At 43.8% G+C, this 16,939-nt stretch overlaps 1 protein-coding gene across 1 annotated transcript in view; it reads left to right on the top strand.

The window, feature by feature from the left end:
* The window catches only part of LOC311329828 (collagen alpha-1(XX) chain-like), a 99,567-nt gene that overhangs the window by 15,034 nt on the left and 67,594 nt on the right, over positions 1–16,939 (top strand). Inside the window, exons 6-7 of the mRNA XM_084461757.1 lie at positions 2,914–3,120; positions 3,754–3,921. Of these exons, the coding sequence (XP_084317883.1) occupies positions 2,914–3,120; positions 3,754–3,921 (375 nt within the window). The remainder of the gene's footprint in view (positions 1–2,913; positions 3,121–3,753; positions 3,922–16,939) is intronic.

Raw genomic sequence — 16,939 nt, 5'->3', positions numbered from 1 at the left:
GCCTACAATTATCAGAACAATATGAACATTCAGTTGAAAGTTTTCCATCCACCCATAACTGGAATAAGCACCGCAAAGCGATCAATTCTCACACAAGCAGGAGCCAGGCTGTTCAGTGCATTTCTCCGATCCGGTCGTGACCCAGTCTCTATAATGCATGTTTTGGACGTGTTGCAGACAGTTTGCGCATCTGGCCACCAGGGGGGGCAGTGCCCCCCCTTGCCCCAGCCAATCTGCGCGCCTGCTTTACACGCATATGAATTTAAGTGACATCCCATTCCTAATCCATAGGGTTTAATATGACGTCGGCCCACCCTTTGCAGCTATAACAGCTTCAACTCTTCTGGGAAGGCTTTCCACAAGGTTTAGGAGTGTGTTTATGGGAATTTTTGACCATTCTTCCAGAAGTGCATTTGTGAGGTCAGACACTGATGTTGGACAAGAAGGCCTGGCTCGCAGTCTCCACTCTAATTCATCCCAAAGGTGTTCTATCGGGTTGAGGTCAGGACTCTGTGCAGGCCAGTCAAGTTCTTCCACACCAACTCGCTCATCCATGTCTTTATGGACCTTGCTTTGTGCACTGGTGCGCAGTCATGTTGGAACAGGAAGGGGCCATCTCCAAACTGTTCCCACAAAGTTGGGAGCATGGAATTGTCCAGAATCACTTTGTATGCTGAAGCATTCAGAGTTCCTTTCACTGGAACTAAGGGGCCAAACCCAGCTCCTGAAAACAACCCCACACCATAATCCCCCCTCCACCAAACTTCACACTTGGCACAATGCAGTCAGACAAGTACTGTTCTCCTGGAAACTGCCAAACCCAGACTCATCCATCAGATTGCCAGATGGAGAAGCGTGATTCGTCACTCCAGGGCACAGGGGCGTTGATTCACTTTTATTCCCATGGGTTTTTTCACCTCAAATGGGCCCCTAGCCTGTCTGTCAATCAAACATATGTTTCAAATAATATATTCGTTATAATAGCCTATTGATGCACTGATGACCTGCACATTAATGCTGTGGAACGACTTCCTGTTCACTCATTTAGAGTAGGCACAATGAGGTTGCAGCGTTACCAGAATATTATGTAACATATCGTCATTAACTTCAGCTGAATGCTTTCAACATAGTCACCTGCTATTCTGTGTAATTCCTCCTTCATGGTCAGAGGTTGTGTCCAGAGCAAAGGACACATTCCTTAGTTATGGCTCTACACACAGTAGCTTTCCCAATGTGTTCTGCATCGCCATTGGATTATTAGGCTTATAGTCTTTACCATGATGTTGCCTCTGAGCGAATTGAGTGAAAATACCGTATTATTGAGCCTAGTGATTTGTCTTACATTAGTATGGCTATACTATTTGTTGTGGAGTTCTAGCACATACTAGGCCTACTGGTGACTACGTAACTGTTGATGCCTGGAAGTGCTGTGTCATGTTTAGTCTGGTCTCGTCCTTATAATAAAGAACACGTCTTTTGTTATCCCCGGTCCTCGTTCTTATGTAGAAATAAGTTTATATAGCTCCAGTATATCACTGCTATATGTTTCAGCTGGTACAAATTAAGATAAATTCAATAGGCTATTTTCATTTCATCATCTCTCACTCCCAGTCAGAAAATGTCTCCATTGACTTATGCTAAAAATTATAGTGATCTAAAAGTCCGCAATTTTCTGGCTTTTGGGGTCTTTCAGGAGGGGCGGGGGGTCCCGTTGGGGGGGCGGGCCACCCCTCCAAAGCATTGGTAGGTGAAACTCTGGCGGCTATCGTCCCTAGCCTATGTCAGTTGCATCAGACGCTCAAGCTCCCAAATGCCCTGGCTAGTTAGCTACAGCTGATTAACTCTTTAGCTGCTGTATCCTCTGTATCCACCTCCACTGTCACAACTGACTCAACGTCAGACTGTGTCACTAGTGTCAGATACCTCGTCCTCGACTAACGACGCACGGTGTTGCTGACTAACGTTACTGCTAGCAGCAGTGCTAGTGCTAGCAGCAGTAGTGCTTGCAGCCGGTAGCATTTCTGCAGGACCAGCCCCCCACATTCGTTCCAGAGAACATATCCGTAATTTTGACACATTTCGAGGCATCCTTTGCCAACTTTTTACATTTCTTTTCCCGGATTTTCTGGGCACCCCCTTTCTATCCATTTTGCCTTTTCACAACTCACGATTTTTACATTGGGATGTAGTGGAGGGGGGGGGTTGGTCTAAAGCATGTGATTGGGCCAGCCCAGTGTCAGTATAGAAAATTAACCAATGGGCCGCTGTCCATTTTTTGGGGGGTGTTTTTTTTGTTTTCTTTTCACAGCCTACCGGCCCGAACTGGACCGGCCCACCGGCCAGCAGGCCGGTAGAATATAATGTCAGTCCAGTCCTGATGTTGTGTGTAATTCTAGTGCGTCTCTCCTCACACTGCAAGCCAAGCATATGTGATCCAGTATGTTGAGCCTGGTGACACATCAGCTACCAAACTCCAACTGAGACACGGGGTGGGGTGGGGTGGAGGTGTGGAGGGAGGGATGAGGGGTGGAGGAGTGGAGGGAGGGATGAGGGGTGGAGGAAGGTAGCTGTGATCTGAGCTGCTACCAACTCTGTCATTAGCACTGTTTAACAGGAAGGGGGGGAGGTTATGTGGTAGGAGTTTGGACAGGTGCCAGCACCCACCCCCGACACACCACACGCACACACACACACACACACACACACACACACACGGCCCTGCCAGCTGGAATCTGCCCTGGGACTGGACAGAGGTAGAGAACAAGAGGGAAGACAGGAAGACTGTTTTATTTCATATCACCATAACCCTCCTCATAATCTGGAATAATCTCTAATCTTAAATTATCTCGAATCTGGAATGATCTCTAATCTAGAATAATCTCTAATCTGGAAAAATGTAATCCCTGCCTGCAGAGTCCCCTACTACAGAAGCAGCAATTCCGACCCCGGGAGCAGAGAAGACCCCCAGAGAGAAGAGGAAGAGGAAGAAGGAGAAGGAGAGAGAGAAGGAGAGGGAGAATAAGGAGGAGCAGGAGACGACGCAGGGGAGACCAGCAGAGGAGGAGGAAGAGGAGGAGGCCTCTAAACCTAGGAAGAACCTCCAGACACAGCCTGTCACAGGTAACACACACACACACACACCCAGACACCCCTCCCCACATCCAGCCTGTCACAGGTAACACACACACACACCCAGACACCCCTCCCCACATACAGCCTGTCACAGGTAACACAGAGTGGGGGGGGGGGGGTGGCGGCTGGTTCTGTCTAGCTCAGCTCTGAGGTGGGAGGCGGAGCAGTTTCCAGACCTGATCACAGACTGTCCAGGGGGAGGAGCCAGCTAATGACAAGGCCTTCGCCAGCCTGCAGGGCACAGATGTGCTCTCTCTCTCTCTCTCGTTCTCTCTTTCTCTTTATTTCTCTCTACCACTCTTTCTCTCTCTCTCTCTCTCCCTCTCCCTCACATCCCTCCTCCCATCTCTCCTCTAATCCTATGTTAAACACACAAGAAAAATACAGACATGTTCATACATGCGAGCACAGGAACTTGCCACACACACACACACACAGACACATACACGCGCACTGGTGCATATTTGCGTGGAAAAAAAAAAAAACTTTCTCTCCCTCATCTTATCCTCACACACACACGCATGCACGCATACTAATGCTCACACACACACACACACACACACATACAGACACACACACAAGCTAACATTAGTCATGTTGTTGGTGTTCTGCCCCCCCCAGGTGTGTCCGGGCGCGGTCCATGGGCGTGTGCGTCGGCAGGGTCAGCTGACCTGGTTCTGCTGGTCGACGGGTCCTGGAGCATCGGACGCTCCAACTTCCGCCGTGTCCGTGACTTCCTGGAGGGGCTGGTCACGCCCTTCCAGATCGGACCAGACAGGGTGCAGATAGGTGAGACACGGAACTACATTAAACACACATGCACGCACGGGCACACACACACGCATACACAAACACACGCGTGCGCACACGCATACACACACACACGCACACATACAGTATACACAAAATCCTTCCATATCAACAAGGTGCAGACAGGTGAGACACATCAGGAACAAAACTTTCACTCCTTTCTGGTTTCAAAGCATCTTGGCAGTTGTATGTCTCTGTGTCTCTGCAGCGCTGACCAATGCTCTGACCCCCTACTGAGTGTGTGCGTGCGTGCGTGTCTCTGTAGCGCTGACCCAGTACAGCTCTCTTTTTTCTTTTTTTTTTCAATTCATTCCCCATCCCCTTCCCAGTTGGTCCTTCTCAAAGCAATGTATAGGTCAGATGTACAGCAAACAAAGTAATAACAATAGCAGGAATTATTATCAATATGGAACATGAGTCTCAATCCAACATAAGTAAGTAAGTAAGTAGTTCATAGCAGACATGCTGAATCATACAACGGTATAGATCCGGTCCATTGTCTCTATTGGTCAGTTTGCATTCCAGCCGTGGCGATAACCACGATATCCCCACGCTAAAATGGAATGTTCGCACATCTTTTAATATCAATCCAACTCTTATTAGTAGCCGTGGCAGTGTCCAGATCAATGTTTACAAAGATCTGCTGTAGCATTGGCGTTGCCTGGCAACGTTCCCTTTTTCAGCGGAAGTATCCGCACATGATTAACAAATAGTTCCATTAAAAATACATTTATTTAAAGTTCGTATTGTCTTTCTTTTTGAAATATTGATGGATAAATGTGGCAACCGTTGTATAAAAGCATTATGGAACTCGAAGCCATGGGATGTCACGGATATCGCCACAGCTAGCGGGGTGTAACGGTGTAACTCTGCTGCTCGTCGTGCCTAACCACTCCTGCTAGCCGTGGCGATATCCGTGACATCCCACTGCTTCTCGTTCCATAATGCTTTATTAATCAACAACAAGTACAACCATACAGACAGTCTGTTACATCGACTGTATTGAGATTAAATAATACAAATCAGTGGCCAGCAACATACAAAACAGAGATATAAGCAAATCAATTTATAACCCACTTCATGTCTCTGGCTAATCCAAGTGCGGTGGTCATGGCATGGTGTGCTCTGATTTGCCCCGTTCACCGTAGCTACCAGTACCTCCATATTGAGTCTCTATTAGTTTATTTCTCCACTCATCCATAGATAACATATGCGGACGTTGCCATCTCACTGACAACATCCTTTTCGCCACAATGCAGGCTGATAGCCACAGCTGTCTTTGAGTGTGGTTAAAGTTCTGCTCTGAGTCATCATTCAGTAACATGATTTGTGGGGAGTCCCCAACTTCTGTCCCCATTGCTTCAGACAGACATTTTATTATTTGTTCCCCCCCAAAAATGACATTTGGGCATTCCCACATAGTGTGTAGAAAAGTTCCTGTTTGATTCAAATCGCATAGCGTACAGTTTGGAGAAGTAGTTATCGTCATTCTGTATCTCCGCTTTGGTGTAAGGTAAGTTCGGAATATGAAGTTGACATTTGTTAGTTTATAGTTTAAGCTCTGTGAGGAGCGAGAGGTGTTCTTCCACACTCTCACCCAGTCTATCGTTGATTCAGAGCAGTCTTTGTTCCATATGGCTATTGCTGCTAGAGGAGTCTGTTAATTCTAGTGTTCTATAAATAAAAGAGACTTGTCCTTTGGCTAATCCTGGTAATTTATTTAATAGGTCCATTACTGGATGTTTAATGAGATGTCTTTCGTTCTCAGTACTTGCAGCTCGTATGGCAGAGCGCAACTGTAAATAGAAAAAGAATGAATTGCTTGGCAGCTTGTATGTTTCTCTTAGATCCTGAAAGCTTCTTAAACCAGTATCGTTCATAATGTCTCCTAGGCAACGCAAATTACACCACTGAGATGAAGTGAGTGAAGTGAACTGCCTGGGTTGATGTTTCTGTCTCTGTTGGCTTTCATTTACATAGTGGACTGTTACTGTAATATAGTGATCCTGTGTGATACTTGTCCAGCCACTGCTGGTTATGGCTACTTTAACACATTGGCAAGCTCACCTATGATGTTTCTCTTTTGAACTGCATGCCAAGCAGGTATGAGGGTGTCTGATAATGTGCCTCTGGAAGGGGGGTGGTAACTGGGGTTAAGGGCTGTGGTCATCTCCCTACAGTAACAGTAACTGTTAACAGTAAGACAGAAGACATAGACTAAACTGTGGCTACATTACTTATGCAGCTAGCTTCAGCAACCGAAAATATTTTCATTTCAGCATCTCTCACTCTCAGTCAGAAAATGTCCACTAATTATGCTAATTTTCGCTGTTTAACTCCATTGACTTATGCTAAAAACATTAGTGATCTAGCTAAAAGTCTCCGACTGTTGGCATTCATTTTTGGGGGGATCTTTCAGGAGGAGCAGGAGGTCCTGTTGGGGAAACACTGTACAAACTTATTTATAATAACAATAATGAGTGTTACCTGAGTCTTTAGCCTGGCTCATCTTCTAATGCAGCATTGCTATCAGAGCCAACAGCATTAGCATTAGCTGCTTCGCTAAAGCAGTCAAACACGCTGCACTGCTTCACATTTACCGAAGGTGAAACTTCTAAGGGGCGAATTCACTAAAGCGGAATTGCGGACGTTAATTGCACCATTACATTGCGCGTCAGTTGCTCCAGCTATGTGCTCCGTTTTAAAAACCTATTCACTAAAGACATTGCGCTAATAATATCCCAGCGCAAACACGCCCATTCGGTGTTTGCGGCTGAGTGCAATTTGCTGCTGATATAGGAAATGACTATAAATACTGCGCAAACAGCGCATACAACTCGTATGCATATCATTGGACGATGGCAGACAGAAAAAGAAAGATACAATTTTCAGACAGCGAACTTGAAGGCCTCACGGACGAGGTTCAAAAACATGTCTCACAGCTTTCCGCAAAAAATATCACGACTGCAGCAAAAAATCATATTTGGGGTTTAATTTCCCAATCAGTCAGTGCCATTTGTGTGTGTAAACGCGGAAGACTGCAAACGGACGTGGAATGATTTGAAAAGACGAACAAAGGAAAAATTGTCATTTTATGTTATGCAAGTTGCAGCACGATGATCTGGCATACTTTTGGGGAAGTGTATAACATTGCCCCACCGGTACGATCTAGGCATCTAAACGGCTTTTCAGGATTCCAAATGTGCACTCAATCACACCGCGCGTCCTGATGTGAGCCCAGTTGTACGCCGCCTCTCCAACGTTGGAAGGATTACGCACGGGAGTCATCATCCATGGCTGAAGATGATACCTGCCGTCACCTATGATACAAAAGCAAAATATTTTCAAGACCATTCAAATAAAAAAAATATTGTGTAGGCTATGTTTTTAGTTATTTATACCTATATCGCCCCGCAGCCGTTCAATGAACAGCTATAGGGAATGCGCAGTTTCGCGTATAGACTATTATACGCACAGTTTCGTGCTATGTAGGCTATTATAAATAAGTATTATTCATTGGGGGAGCTTGGACTCGCTGGGGACGGGTGGAGAGACGCATAGTCTACAGAGCCTCCCCAGACGCGACTTCATCCTCCAGTTGGCTGAAGAGCTGCGCGCTCTGGTGTCCAAACAGCTACCGCGGTGGTTCTAGTGTTAAATCAAAAAGTGACCTTCTTCTAAATATTCTCTCACGAACAACATGCCTGGCATTGTGATGACGAATTCGCCTCGCAACAATCACTGCTGCCATGATCAGCGGAAAGGCTGGCCATGACACCCCTTGCGCTTAAATACCACCACGTCTCTGAAAACGCAATTAATTTCACTTTAACTGCGTGAAGCAATTGGCGCTGATCTTTGTGAATTGGGCGGATTTTGCAATAATGTTCATTTGCATAGAAAGGGGAACATTCTCCGCCCATATTACCTAATTTAAATATCCGCTAATAACACCGGCGCAGAGAAACGCTATGAGGAAGGCAACGCAGTTAACACCGTATTTCACCCCTTGCGAGGGCTTTGTGAATAGCAAAGATTATTTTTGACTTATTTGCACAGGCTTTGCGTCAGGAAAAGCTGCGCAATCCTTTAGTGAATTCGCCCCTAAGTGTTTCACAAGGTTGGTGGTGTTACCCCCTTTGGACACAACTAACTTTTTACATAAGTTGCATTTAGCACCGTCGGTAAATTTGTGGCAAATTAATGATATGTCTTCACCACCACTCGTCACACTCACTGTGGTAAATCTGGAATGTGATTGGACCAACAAAATGTCAATATTCCAATCCTGTTCAGACAGGGCCGGAGGACAGTCCTCTGATGCGCGTCATTTTCAGTGTTTTGGCAAATCAAAATTAGCAAGAAAAAATGGCATTACGTTGATTTAATATAAAAGATATATATATATATATATATATATAAAATGATTTATGAACAAAACTGAGATATTACATATGAATTATTAATAAATATATCTATTAGTATTTACATTGTCATCCCTCTCTTCTCTCCAAAACTAAGGAGGACAATCCTCCTGTACCTCAATGGACGAGCCTCCTCTGGTCCATACTTCATTCTGCATTTTCTAAGTGAGATACTTGTGAACAAGATGTCATTCAGTGGGGCTGGGGCCACCAGATTCCTCTCAATATTGAGCCATGGAGTTGCGGCCATATCGTTATTCCAATGTATTAAAGGCCGAAGAGTGATGGATTGAAAATACAACTTAAAAGTTGGCACTGATAGCCCCAACTCCTTTCTTTGTAAGTTAGTCAGTTTTATTTTTGACCGACTGCCCGCCTGGAGGGGGATCCAAAGGTAACATAGAACTGCAGAAATTCATTCTAGGCAGAACATTCGTTTTAACTATTGATATTCTACCTGATAGGAAGATCAGCAAATTATACCATCTCTCCAAATCCATTTTAATCTTGCTAAGAGTATTCTTATAGTTTTTAGTGACTGTCTTTTCTAAGGATGCATGTACCTGTATTCCTAAGTATTTGAAGTGAGAGACTACTGGAATACCAAAGTCCTTGCATTAATCTTTACTTGTATGGTTCAGAGGCAATATGGAGGACTTAGTCCCGTTTATTTTATAGCTTGATAGCTTAATCTCTACTGGTGTGATTTCTGTAGATAACCTAATAGACTGTGCCAGTGGCTCCAGAGTCAAAATAAATAACATGAAAGAGATTGGATCTCCTTGACGACTGCTTCTACTTATTTCAAAGGGAGCACCTGTAACTACCCATTATATAGCACCTGTAACTACCCATGCTGAGGGGTTTGCATACATAGTTTTTACCATGTTGATAAAGCCAGTTCCCAGTCCCATATGCTTCATTACCGACCACAAAAAGGGCCACTCAAGTCGGTCAAATGCCTTCTCAGCATCAACTGACATTATAACAGACGATGTATGATTGTTTGACACATCTAAAATATGTAATAGACGACGTAGGTTATCAGCAGATAGGTGTTTTTTAACAAATCCGCTCTGGTCAGGATTGATGAGTTTAGGCAGGTATTTCTCCAGACGGCTAGCGAGCGTCTTTGAGAATAACTTAATGTCCGCATTTAGGAGGGACAGGGGGCAATAATTTACACAGTTGGCTGGATCTATCTTTTTTAGGAATACGTGTTATAAGTGCTGCATTTACATCCCTTCCAAATGATCCTTCCTGGAAAGCAATATTAAACATCTCTAGCATTGGTGGTCCTAACATGGTCCAGAATTTCAAGTAAACTTCTGGCTGGATTCCATCATTCCCAGGGGACCTCCCCTTATTCATTCTTACTAAAGATGGTTTAATTTCATCAAGGGATAGTGGGGCGCCCAATATAGAGGCCTCATCTATTGATAGTGAGGTCAGATTCTGCTTTTTAAGGTAGCTCTCCCTGTCTGATTCAGATGCAGTATTATCTGAAGTATACTGTACAGCTGTTGATAGTAATTGTGATATCTTTCATTGATTAGCATAGGGTCTGTTAGCATTGTCCCAGTTTCTGACATAATGGTAGGTATACTTATAGGCTGGTCATTTGGATTTCATTTATAGGCCAATAGTCGACTAGGGCAGTTCCCATACATGTACTGATTAAGGCTGTTCTTTTGTATGATGGAATCAGCTCTTTGTGTTAACAGTAAATTGAGCTTTTTCAGCTAATGATTCTGCTGCTTGCTCAGAGTAATCCATATTCTGAGCTTGTTCTAGTTCAGACATTGCGGTTTCCAGTTCATTTATTCTTTTAAGTTGCTCCTTTTTCAGTCTAGCTGAATATGAAATTGCATTATTTCTTAGAAATCCTTTTATCGAGTCCCACAGATATCTGACATCATTAACTGAATGTCTATTAATCTTTAAGAATTCAGTTAGTTCCAGTTCAAATTGTTCAATAAATCTTGGGTCTTGCAATAATGTTAGGCTAAATCGCCATCTAGTGGCTGTTTTAGGTACATTTGTAAATAGCAATTGACATTTATATGCATGATGGTCTGTTAGGCTCATATGTTTTATCTCCACATTCTCAACCAAAGGCATAAGAGATGCATACATTGATATTAGGTCTATTTTTTAATATTATTTGTGCCGATTTGAATTAAATATGTACTCCTTGAGTGTAGGGGTATACGCCCGCCAAACATCCTTGAGGTTAAAGCAATACATTGCGATATTTGGACCTTTACAAACATGTCTGGTGCTAATTCTCCAATTAGATTTACTAAAAGTAAGCTGAATCGTCCAAACAGTCTACTCAGAAAGATAATACATTGACATTTATTACCTTTTAAAACTCGCGCCCCCAGGACGCAGCATTCAGTCGAAGTGCGCATGCGCAACGTTGTGCTTAAACAACACAGTAGCTAACTATTCCAGTGTCTATGGATATCATGTGTTTTTTAGCTCAATGATATTGGCAGAGGTGAGAAAACCGAAGCGAAACATCACGGAGGAAGCCAGAAAAAGACAATCTGATAACTTTACGACAGTACGACAGTGCACTTACTCACAGAAAACCGGAGAAAACGCTATGTATTGCTTTAAAATCAAGGAGTAGTGTTTTAATGCCTTATTTGTTCGTGGGTTAGATTGATGTTTACTTGATTTGTCTATTTTTGGGTCTAATACACCACTCATATCAGAGCCAATTACTATTTCAAAGTCAGATACATCAGCCAGTACCTTATTAAAGGATAAGGACACTTCAATTTCATGTTTAGTCCTATTCCTGGCTTCCCTGGCATGTATCTGACTAGTACCGGTTAAAATATTTCTTTTTTGTGCAGTACAGAGTTCTGTGTCAATAACGTCGGCACGCGCACCCAGGCTCAGAGCTTAGTAAGCATAAGCCAGGTAATTCCTGAACTTGAAATCCACATATATCATACTTTTTAGAGTTTTTCGATTGTGCCCATAGCCACTAGCGTTTCTAGCTCATATGCCACCCTGGGCAAACCCCCCGCTACGGCTCCCCCCCTCGCCGGAGCGGGGGGGTGACAGGCAATCCTGATTGACGTGCGATTTGTTGACGGGGAGCGCGGGGGGGGTTGGTGCGCGGTGTAATTAGTGGAGATTCGCAGAGTTTTTTTCTGCTCCTCTTGCCGTCCCCCTCGAGATGCCATCCTGGGCAGCTGCCCATGTTGCCCATGCCTAAATACGTAGCTAGCAACGAGCCAGGGTGCGCATGCCGACGTTATTGACACAGAACTCTGTACTGCACAAAACAGAAATATTTTAACCTGTACTAGTCAGATACATGCCAGGGAAGCCAGGAATAGGGCTCAGCATGAAATTCAGTGTCCTTATCCGTTAAGCTTAGAGAAAAAAGGCTCTTAATGTGTGTTTGGTGCATATATGTTATCAAATGCTACTTTCTTGTCATTATACATACACTTGATGAATGTAACCCTGCCATCCTCATCACTCCCTTTACCAATAATATTAAGGTTGATTGTCTTTCGAATTAATATTATCACACTCTTCACCTTATGTGCGCCAGAAGACGATGCTCCCATTTTGTAGAAGTGGTTCTCCATTCTACCAACATCCTTTTTGAGAAGATGCATCTCCTGAAGAATAGCTAATAGAAGCATAGATAATAAAAAGCATTGCGCAGCACTTTTCATAGACCTTTCGAAGGCCTTCGATACAGTCGATCACTTCCTCCTACTGCATAGTCTGACTAGTATTGGTCTGGATGACAATGCCCTTAGCTGGTTTCATAACTATTTAACATCCAGGCGTCAGTGTGTGAGAGTTGGCCATGTCCGGTCTGAGTTTCTGTCCATAGGCAAGGGAGTTCCGCAGGGTTCGGTGCTGGGCCCTGTCCTCAATTCAGTTCACAATCTACATAAACAATAGCTTGTTCTCAATTCTAATAAAACAAAATTCATGATATTTTCCAGGGCAAAAAATGTGGATTACAATAGTCTACAGATAGCATCACTAAATGGTACACAAATTAGCAGAGTCACTGAATATAAATATCTGAGCCTGTGGATAGATGAAAAGTTAACCTTTAAATCTCATATTGAGAAACTTGCTTCTAAGCTGCACCAAAAGGTTGGCTTTCTGTACAGAAATCGCTCAAGATTCACTCAATTCTGTCGGAAAAAAGTTGTGAGTCAATATTTTTTATCTGTTCTCACGACCCCAGCAATGTCAGACAGAATGTGGACCTTTCTTCCTTTCTCGTGGTTGTCCAGTTTTTCTGGCAGGCTTCTATGGCCTGGAGCTGGTTTTTGCTGACCCTGCAACCAAAACAAAAAACAAGGGTGTCCGACTAACTTACCATACTCTCGCTCATTCTGTTTCTCTCTATGTTTCTATAGGAAGCTATGTTTCTGTTTCTCTCTATGTTTCTATAGGAAGCTATGTTTCTGTTTCTCTCTGAGCGATCTAGCTGGACATTAGCTGCCTTGCTGGCTAGTTTAGAAACAAAGGGACAGCTCACTAGCTCTGTCCCTTTGCTAGGCAGTTGGCTCGCTGGCTAACAAAGGCTAGCCCTGCTAACTAGCATGATCCTGGTCTTGCTGTCTAATAATTGATCATAGGGAAAGAGCTAACTAACGTTAACTAGCCCTGTCTCTTTATCCTGAACTAGCCAGCAAGGCAGCTGGCTAACAAAGGCACTAGCACTAACAAAGGCTAACTAGCGTGTTCCTGCATTGATGGCTAGTATAGGAACAAAGGAATATAGCTAGTTAAAGTTAATGTTAGCTAGCTCTGTTGATCATCTCCTCCTAGCTAGCGTTAGTTCAGGATAAGAGAACAGAGCTAGCTAACGTTAGCCAACGCTAGCGCCGGCTGACGCTAGCTGGCTAACAAAGGCGCTAGCATTAACGTAATGTACTGTAAACAGGACATATAGCATAACGTTAGCTTACCCCAAATCTATAAGTTCTCCATTGTTGGTGTTTCGAGCGGCGTTAACCAGATCTTTGTTGCAGCATCCATGTTTTAACTTGGAAGTGAATGTAAACAAAGCCGGTGTTCTTGTGCGAGGAGGTGTGGGTGGTGGAGAATCCGGAAGCAATAGCCGATGAAAACAAACATGATAATCGATGCTAATCTATCTGCCCGGACCAAATCCCCACGGCTGTCACATATATTGATAATATAGATGGACGTTGTTGTTTACAATGGCTTCACTAGCTAAGTATTTCTCCGCCTTGCGCCATTGTTCAAATGAGAACAGACTGCGCGGCAGTAGAGTGGGCAGGAGATGTTTCCCCCTGAACCAATCAGGATTCAGGATTTCAGCTGCCTTCCTGTTCAACTGAAATGCCTTCCGTTTTCCAACTGAAATCTCTCACACATAATATTTTTGCGCGCACACATAATGTATCAGCTCACACACATAATATTTTTGCTCGCACACATAATGTATCAGCTCACACACATAATATTTTTGCGCGCACGCATAATGTATCAGCTCACACACATAATATTTTTGCGCGCACACATAATGTATCACCTCACACACATTATTTTTGCTCGCACACATAATGTATCACCTCACACACATCACTGTCATCCGCACACATACACAAGAAATATTTCATTATTAGTGAATATGAAAATGGTTTATGTGTGTGTGTGAACATTAATGTGTTATGTGAAAGAAAGGTTTATGTGCGTGTGAGCATTTACATAGAATGTAAGAGCTTTTATATATGTATGTAAGAGGCAACTGTGTGTGTGTGTGAGGGGCAACTGTGTATGTGAGAGCCAATATATGTGTGTGTGAGAGGTAATTGTGTGTATGAGGCAACTTTGTGTATGTGAGAGGCAACTGTGTGTGTGTGTGAGAGGCAATTGTGTGTATGTGAGAGGCAACTTTGTGTATGTGAGAGGCAACTGTGTGTATGTGAGAGGCAACTGTGTGTATGTGAGAGGCAACTGTGTGTATGTGAGAGGTAACTGTTTGTGTGTGAGAGGCAATTGTTTGTGTGTGAGAGGCAACTTTGTGTATGTGAGAGCCAATATATGTGTGTGAGAGGCAACTGTGTATGTGAGAGCCAATATATGTGTGTGTGTGAGAGTCAACTGTGTGTGTGTGAGAGGCAATTGTGTGTGTGTGAGAGGCAACTTTGTGTATGTGAGAGCCAATATATATGTGTGTGCGAGGTAAGTATGAATTATTGCCTATACGGCCCCTCATAGTTTTTAACTAAGTGCACTGTACATTGTTTTGTTGTTCTATCTTGTTGTACACCCAGCAGCTCAGCAAATGAGGTGGCCTCACCTCAGAGCTCACCTGAGTATAAATAAAGGTTTCAATAGCCAGGTCAGTCTTATTTCTCAGTCTAAGTCTAAGCAGGCTGTTATTTTTTGGGGGCAATTAAGTCTCTTCCTGTTGCAACAAAAATATTCAGACTAACCATTAAGTTTTCTCTCCGTAATGCTTGCAAGGCATAGGTGTAGCCTTTTCTTATTGATAATTACCAACCATGCCCATTTAGACTGAGGATGCTCAGCTTTATAGTTCCTGCTTTTATGTTGAAATACAATGAGAAAGAAAGACAGAGAAAGCCTTATCCCACCCTCCAGCCCATCCCAACCACATCTAGGCCTAGATGTTCTCCCCCCACCCCCCCATCCCAGTCCCTCAGTCCCCCATCCCAGTCCCTCACTCCCCCATCCCAGTACCTCACTCCCCCATCCCAGTCCCTCACTCCCCCATCCCAGTCCCTCACTCCCCCATCCCAGTCCCTCACTCCCCCATCCCAGTCCCTGACTCCCCCATCCCAGTCCCTCACTCCCCCATCCCAGTCCCTCACTCCCCACTTCATCCTTGCGGGGTTGCAGCATGTTGCCGGTGAAATATCGGTTGCGCTCTTAAAGGAGTAGTAAAGGGAAAAATCATGTTTATCCCTGTTTTAAGGTTACTTGTGATCATTTACAATGGTTCAGATCAAAACGTTGACAAAACTAGCACTTTCGAGAAAGTCTTATAATTGCTCTACCACCGTTTAGGTCATACAATGGATGTGGGTGGGCACCTTGAAAAATCTTTCAAAAAACATGTTAAACTCTCGATTTCAAAGACAAGAAACTCACCGAGGTGTTAGTTGACGTTCTGACATCAAGAGCATCAGGTCCAGGCCTAAGCCGGATGTGGACTGATGTGTGTACGTGTGTGTGTGTGTACTAAATACTACGATATCCACAGCTCCGCAGCTGACACTGGACCTGGTTAGAGGATAGGTGGGAGAGAGAGAGGCACTAAGGGAGACAGAAAACGGTTAGTAGCACACTGAGTCATTGAAGCAACACAACAGTCAGAACAAGCCTGTTTCAGGATAACCAGCTTCTGTACACTACTTGATATACATACATTGCATAGCAGGATAAATACCAATGTATACAGAGGATTCACAGGTAGGTTTGAGGCTGCCTTTCTGTGTCTCAAGGTCCTAGCTAGTGATTGTAGGCTAGGTCGAAAAGGTAAGTCTTGAGGTCTCGCTTGAAGACCTCCGTTGTTTCGGCCCTTCTTAGGCACTCCGGTAGGGTGTTCCAGAGGTTGGGGGCATAGAAACTAAAAGCTGCCTCTCAATGTTTCTTGGTCCTGGCTTTTGGAACTGTTAAAAGTTCAGTGCCTGAGGATCTAAGTGGTCTGTTTGGCATGTACTTAACAAGCATGTCTGAAATATATTCTGGTGAGTGAATGTGGAGAGATTTATAGACTAGTAATAGTATTTTAAAGTCTATTCTAGAGTTGACTGGTAACCAGTGTAGTGATTTTAAGGCTGGTGTGATGTGTGCCCTTCGTCTAGTCTTAGTGAGGACTCGTGCTGCAGCATTCTGTATTATTTGTAGCTTAGAGATTGCTTTCTTTGGTAGGCCTGATAGTAGAGCATTGCAGTAGTCCAGCCTGCTTGTGATGAAAGCATGCATTAATCTTTCGGTGTCAGCCTGAGAGAGAAAGGGTTGCACCTTGGCAATGTTCCTTAGGTGGTAAAAGGATGTCTTTGTGTCCTAGGACACTTTATTCTAGTAGTTTATAGAAATAGATAATCCATGGGAGGTAAGAAAAATAAATAAATAAGTAGAAATTAAGTAAATATATAAACTAATAACAATAATAATTGGGATATGCAAAGTGAGTAGGATCGCCCAGCTACTCAGGCGTGCCCACCTACACCCACCCCGACAGAGGAGATTGGGTGTTGCAGTGTGTTCAGCTCCCATACCCGGGCCTCCCCTGCGGGGCGAGCTTGGGCAGGAACGCGCTTGTAGCCAGGCGTCCCCTCTGATTAGCATCTCCATGAGCGATATTATTGTAGCTGCATAATATCATATCACAAAGGAAAGTTAAAGTAAATAGTTGATAATGGCTCAGGCAAGGATAAACAATACAGCCTAATTAATATCACAAATATTCATTTAATAAATCACATATCGGAGAGTACACAAAATAATGAGCAAACATAGATAGGTCTAACTAACGTCGTCCAATATCTACTAGGATGCCTTCCATGGACTATCAA

The sequence above is a fragment of the Borostomias antarcticus genome (assembly GCF_949987555.1).
Source record: "Borostomias antarcticus genome assembly, chromosome: 3".
Taxonomy (NCBI): Eukaryota; Metazoa; Chordata; class Actinopteri; order Stomiiformes; family Stomiidae; genus Borostomias; species Borostomias antarcticus.
The sequence above is the reverse complement of the archived record's forward strand: the minus strand, read 5'-3'. Positions and strand labels throughout refer to the sequence as shown.